Source organism: Homarus americanus, unplaced genomic scaffold (genome assembly GCF_018991925.1).
Source record: "Homarus americanus isolate GMGI-L3 unplaced genomic scaffold, GMGI_Hamer_2.0 scaffold39155, whole genome shotgun sequence".
Classification (NCBI taxonomy): domain Eukaryota; kingdom Metazoa; phylum Arthropoda; class Malacostraca; order Decapoda; family Nephropidae; genus Homarus; species Homarus americanus.
The window spans coordinates 10,006,140-10,023,830 of record NW_024737042.1 but is presented as its reverse complement, the minus strand read 5'-3'; the positions used below and the strand labels follow the sequence as shown (position 1 = coordinate 10,023,830).

The window sequence follows — 17,691 nt, the reverse complement described above, 5'->3', positions numbered from 1 at the left end:
CAAGGGGCTAAGCTACAGTACTCAAGGGGTTACGTTATCATACTCAAGGGGTTAAGCTATCGTATTTAAGCAGTTAAGTTATCGTAGTAAAGGGGTTAAGCTATAGTTCTCAGGGGTTAAGCTATAGTACTCAAGCGGTTAGGTTATCGTACTCAAGGGGTTAAGCTATAGTACTAAAGTAACTAAATGGGCTAAGTTATAGTGCTCAAAGGGTTATGCAGTAGTACTCAAGGGGTTAAGCTATAGTACTAAAGGGGCTAAGCTATAGTACTAAAGGGGCTAAGCTATAGTGCTCAAAGGGTTAAGCTATAGTACTCAAGGGACTAAGCTATAGTACTCAAGAGGTTAAGTTATCGTACTCAAGGGGTTAAGCTATAGTACTCAAAGGGTTACGTTAATGTACTTAAGGGGTTAAACTATAGTATTCAAGGGGGTAGGTTATCGCACTAAAGGGGTTAAACTATAGTACTCAGGGGTTAAGCTATAGTACTCAGGGGTTAAGCTATAGTACTCAAGGGGTTAAGCGATAGTACTCAGGGGTTAAGCTATAGTACTCAAGGGGTTAAACTATAATACTCAAGGGGTTAAGCTATAGTACTCAAGGGGTTGGGGTTATTTTACTCAAGGAGATAACCTAAAGTACTCAAAGAGTTATGTTATCGTACTCAATGGGTTAAACTATAGTACTCAAGGGGTTAAGCTATAGTACTCAAGGGGTCAAAGACGTCAGGCACAGTGATACATTATAACAACCATTGACAGGCGATCGAGGCGGTGTTGTCGACGCCTGAGGTGGGGCCACTACAGTACATGTTCCTGGTGGGGGGCTTCGCTGAGTCAGAGCTCCTGCAGAAACACATACGGGACACCTTCGGCCACAGAGTCAACGTCATCATCCCTCAGGTGAGAGAGAGAGAGAGAGAGAGAGAGAGAGAGAGAGAGAGAGAGATAATTGGTGTGTGTGTGTGTGTGTGTGAAAGAGACATAGTCCCCGTTCTTAAATCACTCCACTAATATGACTTTTAACTGCGATCTCCAGGGTATGGGTCTGGCCATCCTCCGAGGCGCTGTTCAGTTCGGCCTTGACCCTGGTGTGGTGACCGTCAGGCGCTCTCGTCTCACCTACGGCGTCGGGGTCCTCAACCGATACCAGAGAGGAGTCCACCCACCCGACAAGAGGGTTGAGGCGGCCGGGTCGGTGTGGTGTGCTGATGTGTTGGATCGCTTCGTGGTGGTGGACGAGAGTGTGGCTGTGGGGGATGTGGTGGTGAGGTCCTACACCCCCGCCACACCTGCACAGACCACAGTCATCCTTCACCTGTATGCTACCCAACGACACGACGCCAAGGTGACCCATCATAGCCTTACATACCGACCTTCACTTACCTGCTTTCTCTTCCTCTTTTACTCCTCATTATCCTTCTCCTACTCTGTACCGACTCCTATACTTCTCTTCCATTCTCCTCCCCCTTTTCCCTTTCTCCTCCACTCTTCTTCGCTTCTTATTTTCCTCCTCCTCTTTCGTTTCTTCTCCTCCTCCACCTCCTCTGTATGATCTAATGTTGTGTCATTTGAATATGTATACACTGAGCCTCAAAGATAAGCATTCACTGATGCTACTTCCGCCACAGGTTGAGTTTCTATACAAGCTCATTGTCGTCTACGTTCACTTTAAACTATTTATCCGCCTGTGAGTGTCGCTACGGCCCTATGTAGTGTTCTCAACATCTTGTTCCTGTACAGTTTGTGACGGAGGCAGGCGTGGAGAAGGTAGGAACACTCCACCTGGACTTGGGATCGACCACAGACCACCGACAGAACCCAGCCACCACACGAAGGGAGATAACAGTCCACATGAAGTTTGGCGACACGGAGGTGAAGGCATCAGCTGTCGACCACCTGACTGGGCAGTGTGTGAAGGCCAATATAGACTTTCTCACACTGTAAACGTCATCATCATTATTCCTTCATTACCAGAGCACAAAATAGTCTTATACCTCATCCACTTGATAACACAGAAGGAGATGTACGACGGCGTGTGTTGCTCAGTCCAGCACGAACCTTTTAAGTTGTGTTGATGTTTTTTTTATGGAACAACCCAGGAGTGTTGTCTGAGTCAGTCTCCGCCATGTGTGTGTGTGAAAAGATGAATGTACACTTCCTGTCATCACTTTTGGGGGATGAAGCGTGTCGAGGAGTTGCACGTTCCTCTGATTGTTTCGTGTTTGATATAGATAAGTCAAACAGCATCTTTACAATGTTAGTTACTTGTTATCACATTACATACAAGGGAGCTTCTCCCGTCATCAACATATAAAGTGTCTGTCATCGTTGAGGATACCAGGCAGGTTCTTGGCACTGTCTGAAGAAGGTTCTGAACGGGTGGGTCGTCAGCCTTCAACAAGACCCAGTGCCCAAAGAGGAATTCAACTGATTAACCCTGATATCAAGTTTATATATATATATATATATATATATATATATATATATATATATATATATATATATATATATATATATATATATATATATATATATATATATATATATATATATATATATATTACACACTGGGTGTAACACTGTACATAACTCAACATGTGTTATAAATTCATCTCATTAAACATATAAGGATATTGATTGTTTGATCATTTTGAATGTTAATGAAGAGTTAGAGATTCCAGGTAAGACTTCGGGTGGTCAGATGACATAGAAAAATAATAACGATTACAGTTTGAGATGAATTGAAGCCTCAGTCAGAAGTACCAACACACCTGACATATACTACATAACCAAACAAGTTAATTGGTGTTGTTTCAGGTATGTAAATACAGGTGTTGTAAACTATGCACCACACACACATACAAACACACATAATACTTTACTCTTAAGTTGATGCCAAAGGAATTGTACATAATCTTGTTCTTTTTTTTAATTAATGACGCTCGTGTGCCTAATTACCCTCACCTTTACCTGTAGATTGAACCTTTACCTGCTGATGAGGGCTGTAGTCTGAGGAGCAGCTTCACGTCTACGAATCAATATTTAGTTTTTGTTTACCTAGTGATGTGGTTCTCATAATTCGGTCAAGTTTATAGGGAATGATGGGTTGTAAGTCGACAGGTAATGATGGGTTGTAAGTCGACAGGTAATGATGGGTTGTAAGTCGACAGGTAATGATGGGTTGTAAGTCGACAGGTAATGATGGGTTGTAAGTCGACAGGTAATGATGGGTTGTAAGTCGACAGGTAATGATGGGTTGTAAGTCGACAGGTAATGATGGGTTGTAAGTCGACAGGTAATGATGGGTTGTAAGTCGACAGGTAATGATGGGTTGTAAGTCGACAGGTAATGATGGGGTAAGTCGACAGGTAATGGGGTTGTAAGTCGACAGGTGTGGTTGTGGAGTCGACAGGTAATGAAAGGTTGAAGTCGACAGGTGTGGTTGTGAGTCGAGAGGTAATGAAAGGTTGTTAGTCGACAGGTAATGAAGGTTGTTAGTCGACAGGTGTGGCTGTGAGTCGACAGGTAATGAAAAGGTTGTAAGTCGACAGGTGTGGTTGTGAGTCAGGTAATGAAAGGTTGTTAGTCGATAGGTAATGAAAGGTTGTTAGTCGACAGGTGTGGTTGTGAGTCGACAGGTAATGAAAGGTTGTAAGTCGACAGTCGACAGGTGTGGTTGTGAGTCGACAGGTAATGAAAGGTTGTTAGTCGACAGGTGTGGTTGTGAGTCGACAGGTAATGAAAGGTTGTAAGCCGACAGGTAATGAAAGGGTGTAAGTCGACAGGTGTGGTTGTGAGTCGACTGGTAATGAAAGGTTGTAAGTCGACAGGTATGGTTGTAAATCAACAGGTAAAGAGAGTTTGTCAATCAACAGGTAATCATTTAATAAGAGTTTACCACTTAAAGAATCGTCTCAGAGAATCTAAACACCAAGAGAATCAGATTTCTTTTTTTTTTTTACAATTTTTACATTAGAAAATTATAGAAACTTTTTTTTTCAAATTCCAAAAAAATGTCTTCACAAAGGAAGATCATTATTCAGTGCATGTAATCTTCCGTATTGAGCTAGAGACTACTGCAGGGGCTGTTGTTTGCTGCTGATGCTGTACCATCTTATATTATAAAGACAATTATACATATATGAATATAAAATATAAATATATATATTATCTGTAGTGTCAGTGTTTTATTTAGTGGTCCTGTGTGAATTTGTAGCAGGTTAGGTTAGGTTAGGTTAGGTTAGGTTAGGTTAGGTTAGGTTAGGTTAGGTTAGGTCAGGTCAGGTCAGGTCAGTACAGACTACCTGCTGTGCCTCTGGACCATCGCTTGATTGAACAATGATGATTTGGACTGTCGTTCTTGTAATGTTCTTAAAACACTCAAGAACACCTCCCTGAGCCCAGCCGGTTATTGTTGGACCAGCAGGACGCTCATTGACACATTAAGCCATAGTGTTGCTGTCAGTCTGGGGTCAACACTGCGGGTATATCCACTAAGGGACCTTTTAGAAGAGGTGCTTACTCAGGGCTGATAAGGGTGGCCAGCCTCTAAAATAAGTGTTAGGCATCCCAGGGACAACCAGGAGTACCAACACTATGATGGCTGTTGGCTGGGGGTTGGTACACCTGGTCTTAGGTGTGTCCTGGGACAGGTAGGAGTCTCTGAGCAAGGTGTGACGCCCGTCAATCTTCACCACACTGCCGAGGGCGGCTGTATGGTCGACAGTGTTCCCTTTGTAACCTGGAGTACTCTGGTCCTGTCCTGCTGACTGACTGAGGAAGACACTGTCCCTCACACGACCCGCCTCTCAGCCAGTATGGACACTAAACGCCACTGAAAATGTCTGCAGCTCTTGGAAGCTAAAAGGTATGTTTACTAACTGAATAGAAATTACCATGATGTACTTTAAGTTATGATTAATCGTAATTAATCAATCGACTAAACAGATACGTTTAAGTAACCCTAATTCCGGGTTCACTATTTACTTAAGAGATTTTTTTTTATATGAATCCGGATATTTGTCTCGACTCGTACATATAAACACACATTCTTTTAATCTTTTTTAATCTGGGGTAAGAGAACACATCTAGTTACAGCAGAATCTCATTGTAATTTCCGCCAAACCATTCCTGGGCAGCTATGATGGCGCGGCGGCCTAAAGAGAGCCATTAGGAGTGTATGAACATTTCCAGGAACAGCGACGGGAAGGAAAAACAGAAAATAACGTAAGAATATTTAAGAATCCAGGCCAAGTGGGTGAGCAGACCGAGGAGGTGGAGACGGGGAGGTAGGGTGATAGGGAGGTAGGGTGATAGGGGGGAGGTCAGAGAGAGAATAAGACAGGGAGAGAGAGACGTTCGTGTGTAATAAATCGACGTCATAAATCCAGATGAATCCACATAAACCCAGGCAGCAGGTGGCGGCCCTTCACTCACCCCGGCCAGCGAGACGGTAAAATCACACGGTACAAACTGTTAGACTACAGGTGGGTGCTCTCTCTCTCTCTCTCTCTCTCTCTCTCTCTCTCTCTCTCTTTATGTCTGTCTGTCTGTCTTTGCCTGTCTAAATGAAGATTATGAAACGGGAGAGAGAGAAAGTTTGGAAAAGAAAGATAAAGAGACAAAGATACAGACAAGAGAAGAGTAAAGAGATCAAAAGAAGAGGGGAGGCAATAAACAAGTCTCTCAGCAAGTAAAGTCAGCGAGTTAGTGAGTCAGTCAATCAGTAAACACAGTCAAAATAAACCACATAAAGCAGATAATAACAGTCTTAAAGAGCATTAAATGACGTTAAGTACTATTAATGGATTAATTGTTGGTTCGTATAATCAGAAACAACCGTCTAGTGAAACCTTTTATAACGTATCAGTTGCCAGCGGTGTATCCATTAACTAATCCTCATTTAACCTGGCGCGTCCACATAATTGTTTTTCATTATACAAAATATACACCACTGCAAGATATATGAATTCGACTATACTTACTAGCGTTTTGTTGAATGGTTTTAACAATGCATGGAAAATTTATAAATGGTGAACAAATATTGGAAAGTTTAATAGCACGAGCGGAAAGATGCATTTGGGTCTAATTCAGCGTTTTGGAATTTAATTTCAGCTTTGAATAGCGTTTAGGGGCATTAAGGCGGATCATATCTCTGTATCGTAATGGAATTAATGCATTGGTTTAATTGATACTGAATATGCTATCATAAACGTGTACATTAATATTCTTCTTATCAATAATGGCGTAAAATTAAAATACTGGAACGTTTGGTGACGTGGGGAGGAAAATTACGAGGATATAACGAAGTCCTTGAGAAAAATAAATGACCAGAGATGTAATTTATTGACTATTTATCGTGATTTATCGACACGACTGACGCTTATAAAGAGGTAAGGTTTTCCAGGGTGAATTGTGGAATGTTTTTATTTGTTGTTCCAATAATATTCCTCCCCTCTTAACGATAGTTGTTGATGTTGTTGTTGTTGGTGGTATTGTTGTAGTTGTTGTTATTGTTGATAGTGGTGCTGGTAGTGTTATTATTATTGTTGTAGTAGTTGTTGTTAGTGTTGTTGTTGAAGGTGGTGGTAGTGGTGTTGGCATTTTATTTTAATTTTGTCACGGCGCCTAGTTTATTGTGCACCCCATACTCATCCTGTGAGCGGTAGCACAAAAAGATTACAGTTCACAAAGGGTCTGTATAACTAACCCCCGTGGTCAGGATATTATGGCATTGAATGTTTCACAGTATTGTATTTCAAATAAATTATTTGATAAGTTCTGCACATAGAGGGTAACTCATTCGCAACTGCATTTGTGCCCCGATGACTTGTGTTTGGAGTTGTGTGAAATGTCGTTCTTTACTTGTTTTTATGCTTCGTGTTGATGTTGTCCGTTAAGGTTGTTTACCGTTTTCAGTGTTATTGTCGTTGTTGTGTTTGTTTAATTGTTTCATTTTTTTCAATTTCAATTGTTTATTCCTTGATAGAGGAAGCGGGATCCTAGTGCTGTCACTAGGTACTCCTGTACAATAACACCAGAAGCATCTGGCAAGTGTCACAAGTATATACAGTATAAATATTATAAAGGGGCTTACTAAAGCCTAAGGAAGGAAGGATATTCCTTTAAGACATAATCAATGTTATTTACATAATATCTGGCCAGTATGGGGAGGATCATCGTGTCTCCATCAGGGGGTCGTGGAGTGGTGGTCCAGCAGGCGTCACGGAAGCGTTGTGTGTGGGGACATCTTAGGAGGTAGTGGGTAAGGGTGCGGCTGTCGGGTCATCTGCATAATGCACAAGAGCGTTGCTCAGGGGATGCGGGGATACCAATCTCCCAAGCAAACTCATACCCAATGATGATACGGGCAGCAATCACGTCCCCTTTCCGCGACCCTTTCCCGTAGACATACGAGAGGTCAGGAAGTTTACGGAGGACATCGTACCTGGTGGGCGGGAAGTACAGGGGGATGGCTGCTTCCCGAACTTCTCTCTGTTTGCGGCGAATTTGGGTCCTGAGCTGTAAAAGTGTTCGAGGTGTATAAGTGTATAAGTGTATAAATGGAAGGCAGGGCTAAACAAAGGGGACATTACAAAGGTACACAAACTATCCAACCAGGAGCGAACTCGTAACAATGGTTTTAAATTAGACAAATTTAGATTTAGGCGGGAAATAGGTAAACACTGGTTTGGAAACAGAGTAGTGGATGAGTGGAACAAGTTACCAAATATCATCATTAACTCGAATACGCTGAATAGCTTCAAACATAGGTTGGATGCTTATATGAGCAATAGGGGTTGGGTGTAAACGGGACTGCCCAGTATGGGCCAATAGGCCCGCTGCAGTTTCCTCCATTCTTATGTTCTTATGTTCTTATACCGACATGACTGGGTATCCATAGGAATGTCACAGGACGGCCTGCATCCTCAAGTGTGGATGGTAACCCTCGTATTCGGAGGATGAGGTCCTTATTTTCCCCTGATCCAAATGCCATTTAATTGTTTAGTGTGTTCGTTACGCTCAAGTTCATTTGTTTAATATTGTTACGATAATCACAGGTTAGTTAATTAATTATTCTCCTATTTAACATATTATCATAAAGCTTTAATTGATAAAGACAAAGACGTAACAAAAATCACACACAGACACTTCAGATCTTACTCAGCCACGTGACCTGAACCATATGGTTTTGTAAACAAACCCGACACGTCTGCCCGCCAGTTTGGTTCGTCACTTGAAGGTCGGCCAGTACTAGTGTGACCCAGCCAACGTTTGACAACACGCTGGACAAGTGTTGGGTATTTCCTCACTCGAACACTGTGTATCACCTTTTGGGCTAGAGGAATTGTTTGTGAAATTGAGTATATTACGTGAACGATATTGCCGTAGTGATGTTTAAACCGAGTAAAGGAGTGGACGAGTATTGGACAGTTGGTGTTAATGTGTTTTGTATATCACTCGCTGTCAGTACACAAGGAGGAGGAATTGTGAGAGCCTTCAGGAGTATGCAGCGTTTATATATATTCGCGATTGACTGGCTGGATGAGTGATGTCCCTGTGAGGTAACCCCGACAGGTGTTAGCCAGGTAAGTCTCGTCATTACTAAAGCAGGTAATCAGTCATCTTGGTCAGGTGTTGTTACCTAAGCGCCACTTGTCTCTTATTGACCCTCCACAGTTTTTGGTCGGTTTATTTATGTGTCAGCTGCAGTTTATTTTTCGGTTGTAAAGTGAAATTACCACAGTACCTAACCTAACGTAACCTAACCTAACCTAGATTCAAGGAACGTGTGTGTCCTGATGTGTTTAAAAGGCACCACATGTGTTATTACCCTCTAGTGCATGTATATATAACTTTTAACTTCCCTGCCCCTAATAACGTCATTTGTGAGAGGTCTGTGAGGGACCCAAAGACTTAGAATCATTATGCTAAGTTAAACACCTGATTGGTACTGTGATGAAGCTGCTACGGACGCTACCAAATCACGTATAGTATTAAAGATGACGACCAAAGCAGCGTTGAAGTTACTACGATAGTCTGTCCTCATAACTAAATGCGTTTTCCTTAACTCTTAAGAAAACGGCAACATTAAACTAAAACCTGACCAAAACAAATTGCATTTACCTTCACCTCCTAACCCAATGACAGCATCGACATTAAACCCGGAACCCCAAGGTAACTCGATGTGTTCTATTTATTCCCCTGATAAAAATAAAGGAGAAAAAATATTGTAGGAATCTTTGCGAATCCCAGAGAGACTCATTATCATTCACCTCGGCCTGGGGATGAAAGGCTTGATGTTGTGGTGGGTCGGTTTTTCTTTCTGGCTGTTTGGAATGTATGTTTCGCTAATTGTTGGTCTCCCTCTCTCCCTCTCCTGTTTACCATAATGTTGTCTTTCCATTTCTCACTTCCTGTTCTTCGCTAATTTCCTCTCTCTTTCCAATTTCCCGAAGGTATAATAATAATAAAAATAATAACGTCTCTAATTCTGAAACACACACACACACACATACACACACACACACACACACACACACACACACACATGGATGTACACAACAACAAGGACTTTCATTAAGTGGTATTCATAAAATTATTTCCGTGGATGAAAGAACTTGTACCATTAAATGGAAATGTTACAAATATGCAAACAATCTAGTGCTTCACAGTAGTGCTTCACCCAAGTGTTTCATCTTAGTGCCTCACCCTAGTGCTTCACCTTAATACTTCACCCGAGTGCTTCACCCGGTGCGTCATTCTAGTGATTCACCTTAGAACCTTACCCTCGTGTTTCATCCTATTGCACCAACCTGCTTCATCTTAGTGCTTCACATTTGTGCTTCACAGTAGTGCTTCACTGTATTGCTTCACCTTGGATCTTCACCTTAGTGCATCTCAGTAGTGTTTTACCCTGATATACACAGCTGACCTGACCTGACCTGACCTAACCTAACCTAACCTAACCAATAGGACTGGGGCCCACTAGGACTGAGACGCATTAGAATTGGGGGCCTATTAAGACGGCGAGGTTAAGTAAGGGGCCCCTTAGAACTGGGGCCCGGCTGATATCCCACAACCTCCTCATCAAACTCGACCGACACATTACTAAACTTGCTTAGTGGAGGAGAAATTCATGGCTGCATTATTCACATCTGTCCAGGACTGACTCAACATTCCTCTGCTTAACATCCTGGCTAAACTGTCCATAAAACCCTAGGGCAGTAAACACACACACACACACGCACACACACACACACACACACACACACACACACACACACACACGGTCATTCCTCCGGTTTAATGGCTGATATCGAGATAGGTATTTTAGTAGGGGTTTATGTCTATGTTAAACCTGGGGTGAAAACTGCTTGGATAGACCTGCTGCTGTGGTCACTTGAACTGGGAACAATGTTATCATCATCATCATCATCATCATCATCATCATCATCATCATCATAGCCACCTAGTACCATTATCACCACCTCCGTCACCATCACTGCCACTACAACCACCACTACCATTACCACCACTAATACCATTCACTACCACTAATACCACCACAGTGAACCAATGACTAACCAGCCAACTAACCAAACAGCAGGCGTCAAACTGGTGGCTAGCATCAGTCATCAGTATTTTGACAATCAGAATGAACGTTTGTCTACTTGTTATGACGTCTCGTGTAAACTTTTTTTCTGAAGAGGAGGAAAGTAAAAAAAAAATATTACAAAAAATTTTTCATTTTTTTTTCCCTTGGTTGTCCTTTTTTCATACCTTTCAGGGTTGGTGTGTGTGTGTGTGTGTGTGTGTGTGTGTGTGTATTGGTGTTCCGAGGCCGCGTCATATGCAAATGGTGGCAGCGTGGGGATTCAATATTGCAGTTGTATGTAGTATTTGTCATGTATTTTATTTTTGTATGATATATTCACGTCTCTATTGTTTATGGGGGAGTATGTATTCATGTATAGATATATGTAGGTATATCTGTCTGTCTTTCTGTCTGTCTTTCTGTCTAGTTATCTCTGTGTTAGACTAACCCCCTCACCTCCAGCCCACTCGAGCTACGGTCCAGTTCATCAATCTTTGCCCTGTGACTTTTCTCTTTTCATTCAATTTCTCTAACCTTCGTTTATCTGCATCTGTCCATTCTTCCATCCTTTCTCCCCTCTTTCCATTCCCCTCGCCATTCATCTTTTTCTATACAGCATTCATTCATTATACGTTTATCCATTCTTATTCAATATCCAACCATAAATTTATTCTATACAGTAACCACAAAAAATCTATTCATTATTATTTTTAGCATAACATATACTCATTATATCCATTCATACATCATTTCCTGTACAATAATCATTCATTATACGATCATTCATTCATGCTCTCCTGTACAGTACATACTCACGAAGTTTTGATACATTTATCCTTTTGTGTAGAGCAATGTTTGTAGTTCTCCTGACGGTGGTGAGGGCGAGGGGGGCTTCTCTTCATCTGGCTGGCATTTGGTTATAGTGCAGTGATCTCCTTCCCTGGGTTATCTTGCTGTGGACGAATAGGTCTTGTTGTTATCTGTTGATTTGCTCAAGTATATCTGTACATTCCTTTCTTATCTCTCTCTCTCTCTCTCATTCTCTCTCTCTCTCTCTGTCTCTGTCTCTCTCTCTCTCTCACCTTTAACTCTTTTTCACTTATCATCCCTTCCTTACAACCTCCCTTTTCTTCCCCTTTCCTCTTCATTCCTTCTCGATCTTTTTTCCCCTCACCTCCCCCCGTCACCACCTCCTATCCATGTCCTCTTTCCCTTCCCTCATCCGTTCTTCCCTTATCCTCCTTTCGACAACATATCCTCCCTTCCTGTTCTCTCTCCCCCTCTCCCCCTCTTTACTTTGCCTGTTCTCTCTCCCCCTCTCTCCCTCTTTTCCCTCTCCTCTCTCCCTCTCTCACCTCTCTACCAACCATTGTTAAAAAAAAAAAATACAAGGAAAAAGTCACTATCAACCCAACGTGATGTTGAAGCGCCTGACCTCTGGTGTATACGGCACAGCTCCCCAGGACCTCACCCCGGCCCACACTCACCCCCGGCCCAACCTCACCCCGGCCCAACCTCACCCCATCACCCCGGCCCAACCTCACCCATTAGCTCACCCCCATTGTACCTCACCCCCAGACCTCCCCCATTGCCTCACCCCCCTATCCCCCCCCCGGCCAACACTCACCCCCGGCTAACCTCACCCCCCATTGGCCTTTATTTAACCCTTGTTAACCTCACCCCCCTCTTATTGCTCACCCCCCTCACCCCCATTCACCCCCATTTAACTCTCCCCCCATTGTGATCCCCATTTGACCCAACTCACCCCCATTGGCCTCCCCCATTGTACTCACTCCCCCCTCACTCCTTGACCTTACCCCCCCCAGCCTTGCTCACCCCCCCAACCTTAACCTACTCCCCCAACACTCTTTATTGCCTCACCCCCATTGTACGCTCACCCCCATTAACCTCTTTAACCTCCCATTGTGACTCACTATTGTTAACCTCCCTCTTACTCACCCCCATTAACCTCCTTGCCCTCTACCCCCATTGTGCCTCACCCCCCATTTAACCTCCTCCTTTGTTCCTCACCCCCCCCCTCCCCTACTTGCCTCCCCCCTCCTTCTCTCCCCTCCCTGATTTCCTACTTCCCCCCTCCCCTCTTGCCTCCCCCTCCCTCCCCTCCCTCCCCTCATCCACCTCTCCCCTCCCCTCCTTCCTCTCCCCTCCCACCTCCCCCCCCCTCCCTTCCTCTCCCCTCCCACCATCCTCCCCCTTCCCCCTCCTTCCTCTCCCTCCCCACCATCCTCCCCCTACTTTCCCCTCCTTCCTCTCCCCTCCCACCATCACTCCCCTCTTTCCCCTCCTTCCTCTCCCTCCCACCACTCCTCCCCTACTTTCCCCTCCTTCCCTCTCCCCTCCCTCCATCCTCCCCTACTTTCCCCCTCCTTCCTCTCCCTCCCACCATCCTCCCCTACTTTCCCCCTCCTTCTCTCCCCTCCCACCGTCCTCCCCTACTTTCCCCTCCTTCTCTCCTCCCCCCTCCCCTCCCCTCCTCCCCTCCCCCCTCCCATCCTCCCCTCCCCTCCCTTCCTCCTCCCCCTCCCCCACCCCTCCTTCCTCTCCCCTCCCCATCCTCCCCCCTACTTTCCCCTCCTTCCTCTCCCCTCCCACCATCCTCCCCTTTTCCCCCTCCTTCCTCCCCTCCTTCCTCTTCCCTCCCCCTCCCATCACTCCCCCTACTTTCCCCTCCTTCCTCTCCCTCTCCCATCCTCCCCTACTTTCCCCTCCTTCCTCTCCCCTCCCATCCTCCCCTTTCCCCTCCTTCCCTCTCCCCTCCCACCATCCTCCCCTACTTTCCCCCTCCTTCCTTCCTCTCCCCTCCCCCCATCACTCCCCCTACTTTCCCCTCCCCTCCTCTCCCCTCCCACCATCCTCCCCACTTCCTCCTTCCTCTCCCCTCCCACCATCCTCCCCTACTTTCCCCTCCTTCCTCTCCCCTCCCCACCATCCTCCCCTACTTTCCCCCTCCTTCCTCTCCCCTCCTCCCCACCCACCATCCTCCCCTACTTCCCCCCTCCTTCCTCTCCCCTCCCACCATCCTCTCCCCTACTTTCCCCCCCCCTCCTCTCCCCTCCCCATCCTCCCCTACTTTCCCCTTCCTCTCCCTCCCACCATCCTCCCCTACTTCCCCTCCTTCCTCTCCCCTCCCACTCCTCCCTACTTTCCCCCCCCTCCTTCCTCTCCCCTCCCCCCCCTCCTTCCTCTCCCCTCCTCCTCCCCTACTTTCCCCCCTCCTTCCCTCTCCCCTCCCTCCTCATCCTCCCCTACTTTCCCCCTCCTTCCTCTCCCCTCCCACCCTCCTCCCCTCTTTCCCCCTCCTTCCTCTCCCCTCCCACCATCCTCCCCTACTTCCCCCCTCTTCCTCTCTCCCCTCCCACCATCCTCCCCTTTCCCCCTCCTTCCTCTCCCCTCCCCTACTCCTCCCCTCTTCCCCTCCTTCCTCTCCCTACTCCCCTTTCCCCCCTCCTTCCTCCCCCTCCCCCCCCTACTTCCCCTCCTTCCTCTCCTCCCACCATCCTCCCCTCTCCTCCTTCCTCCCATCCTCCCCTTCCCCCTTCTCTCCTCCCCATCCTCCCCTACTTTCCCCCTCCTTCCTCTCCCTCCCACCATCACTCCCCTCCTTCTCCCCTCCTCCCCCTCCCCTCCCCTCCCCTCCCATCCTCCCCTCCCCTCCTTCCTCTCCCTCCCCTCCCTCCCCACCAGTCCTCCCCTACCCCTCCCCCTCCCCCCCCTCAGATCAATGAGAGACCTTTGGGACTTAAGGTCGTCTGTCCTTCCCAGTCTTTGGGGATAGAAATAACTTATCCTGACTACGTGGAGGCAAGCAGAGCTAACCAATCAGGGACATAATAACTGTCTATTTGGATAGACAGAAAATCCAGGATGAAAATAAATAGTGTTTTTCTCGTTTTTATAGTTTTTATCATTCATTTTCGCTCTTTTCTCATTATTCTCTTTTTTCTCGTTTTCCTCGTTTTCTCATTTTCTTCGTTTTTCCTCATTTTTTCTCGCTTTTTATGTTTGTATTCTTATTTACTTTCGTTTTCTCTCATTTTCTTCGTTTTTCCTTTGTTGTCTTTGTTTTTCTCTTTTATTTGTATTCTTGTTTAATTTCATTTTTATTCGTTTGTCCTTATTATTTCCATTTTCCTCGTGTTTTTCCTTGTTGGTAAACATAGTTGAGTACCTTGTGTGTTTTGCTTTTTTCTGTTTCCTTTGTTTTTATTTTCTCAGATTGTTTGTAGTGTATTTTATTAGGGTGTTTGACGTGTGTTTTAGAAGTGGTGTAATGTGCAGTAATTATTGTTGTTGTTGTTGTTATCATTTACGAAAAATGTATGTATGTATGTATGTATGTCTTCACTTACATGTGTGTATGTGCGTGTCAACTTGTTATCGTGTATGTATGTATGTATGTATGAAACAAATTCACCAAAGAGAGAGAGAGAGAGACTTCACCCACCCCACCCCACCCTTACCCTCCTCCTCCGCCCACCTCATCTTACCTGCCCTCCTAATCACCCCTGACAGGTAGTCATCGCGTTACAACAACAACACAAACGCCTACACAATGAACTTATTACACCTTCATTGTTTATTACATAGATTTAATTAAAAGCAGTGATGGCGTCGTGTCTCTGTTGTGAATGACTCGTGTAATATTCACCTTCCGACTTTTCGTTTATTTAATGCAATCAGAATAAATTTTTCGTCAATGAATTCGTCTGTTGGTATCAAACTCATTTCCATATCTGGGTGTTTAGTTCTGTGTGTGTGTGTGTGTGTGTGTGTGTGTGTGTGTGTGTGTGTGTGTGTGTGTGTGTGTGTGTGTGTAATGATTGATTTGTTTATTGTTTTCTTTTGTTGTTTATTCGTTTACCTAATTATTAATCTGTTCATCTACACACACACACACACACACACACACACACTACCACAATATATAACATTTCCTCTTCCCCCATAACATCACCTACGTTAAACACTCACATTTTAAACACTACCCAAACCGTAGCAGCGACTCGCGTGAAGAACATAAGTGGGTTGGACTCACCGCTCCCCCCACCTGTCATAGGCACTACAGACCAACAACACTCACACAAGAATGACTACAGGGCCACGGGGTTACAGTTTCCACCTACAGTATTTAATTTCAAACTATCGTATTGTATTTTTTGTGGGGGTGTAAGTTGGGGTTGAGAGAGAGAGAGAGAGAGTCCTTGCACACACACACACACACACACAGGCGTACATCTTCCCTGACCCTAATTTTTTTTCTTGCTTGTTATTTAATTTGCAAAAAGAAAACAAACTTAATAGAAAACGTATTACTGGTTCTCAAATCTGGTGGGATTTTCTCTTCAACTGTGACCAGAGGTTATTTCTTGGGGCTACCTGTTATATTAGGGCTATTTCTTGGGGCTACCTGTTATATTAGGGCTATTTCTTGGGGCTACCTGTTATATTAGGGCTATTTCTTGGGGATACCTGTTATATTAGGGCTATTTCTTGGGGCTACCTGTGTCTTGAGGCTACCTGTGACTTGGGGCTACCTGTGTCCTGGGGCTACCTGTGTCTTGGGGCTACCTGCGATATGGGACAACTTTTCAGGGTAATGTTTTGGGGCTACGACTCTGGGCAATCTGTCAGGACTACGGTTTAGGGGCTACGTATTGGGGGCTACATCTTAGGACAAACTCTCACGGCTACAATTTCTCATCGCTGACTATCGTTTCTTGATATACCGAAAAAATGATTCATGTCCCAATGGTTCATTTCTATTGGAGTCAGAGATAATGTATAAGCCCCCATCACAAAGGTACCAATACATCTCTCTCAGACGTCAGGTGGATCAAGGTACCAATGTATAATATATTAGTCGATTTCTTGGATTTTTTCATTATTTTATCTTTTTTTTCTCGTCTTTAATGTCAATCAGCTGTTTTGTGTTTACTGCCAGTCAGCTGTTTTGTGTTTACTGTCAGTCAGCTGTTTTGTGTTTACTGCCAGTCAGCTGTTTTGTGTTTACTGCCAGTCAGCTGTTTTGTGTTTACTGCCAGTCAGCTGTTTTGTGTTTACTGTCAGTCAGCTGTTTTGTGTTTACTGCCAGTCAGCTGTTTTGTGTTTACTGCCAGTCAGCTGTTTTGTGTTTACTGCCAGTCAACTGTTTTGTGTGTTTACTGTCAGTCAACTGTTTTGTGTTTTCTACTGTCATCAGTTGTTTTGTGTTTACTGCCAGTCAGGCTGTTTTAGGAAGCTTTTACTGTCAGTCAGCTGTTTTGTGTTTACTGCCAGTCAACTGTTTTGTGTTTACTGCCAGTCAGCTGTTTTGTGTTTACTGCCAGTCAGCTGTTGTGAGTTTACAATCATCATCGAGACAGACAGACAGGCAGACAAACAGACAGAGAGAGAGACAGACGACAGACAGACAGAGAGACAGACAGAGAGACAGACAGACAGACAGACAGACAGGCAGACAGACACGACTCCTCTATGACGCCTCTCCTAACCCTAGTCACTCGAGGATGGACAAGTCTTCGATTTCTACATCACTGAATAAAAAAAAACCCGCTTATTATTTTTTCTGGAGGGGAGTGTTGGTGAGGGGAGGAGGGGGGAGGGAGGGGAGGGGAGGAGGTTGAAGGAGGGTAGGTAAGAGAAGTTTGAAAGGTGGGGGAGGGGAAAGGAGGGAAGGGGGATGATTGGATGGAGAGAGTTTAGAGAAAGAAGGGAGGGGAAGGAGGGATTGGGGGTAGGGAGAATAGGGGAGGAGGGAGTAAGGAAGGATAGGGAGGGGGAGAGAGGTTGGGGGTGTGGAGGGTAAGGGGGTAGGGAAGAGTGAAGGTTGGGGTGTGGAGGGGTAAGGGGGGGGAAGAGGGAAGGTTGGGGTAAGGAGGGGATAGGGAGTAGGGGGGAGAGAGGTTGAGCGTGGAGGGGCAGGTAAGGGGGTAGGGGAAGGTTGGAGGTGTATGTGTGGGGTAGGGGAAGAGGAAGGCTGGGGGTGGGGATAAAGATAAGAGGAAAGTTTTTAATAATTTGATAACTTGTGCTCAGAACACAAATGAGTAAATGGAGTCCTATAATGAGAA

At 45.0% G+C, this 17,691-nt stretch overlaps 1 protein-coding gene across 1 annotated transcript in view; it reads left to right on the top strand.

Moving 5' to 3' along the window:
• The window catches only part of LOC121872696 (heat shock 70 kDa protein 12A-like), a 94,089-nt gene extending 89,910 nt beyond the window's left edge, over positions 1-4,179 (top strand). Inside the window, 5 exon segments of the mRNA XM_042375693.1 lie at positions 763-903; positions 1,040-1,348; positions 1,744-3,528; positions 3,572-3,641; positions 3,674-4,179. Coding sequence (XP_042231627.1) covers positions 763-903; positions 1,040-1,348; positions 1,744-1,947 — 654 coding nt within the window. The 3' untranslated portion in view covers positions 1,948-3,528; positions 3,572-3,641; positions 3,674-4,179.
• The last annotated feature ends 13,512 nt before the right edge of the window (positions 4,180-17,691 follow it).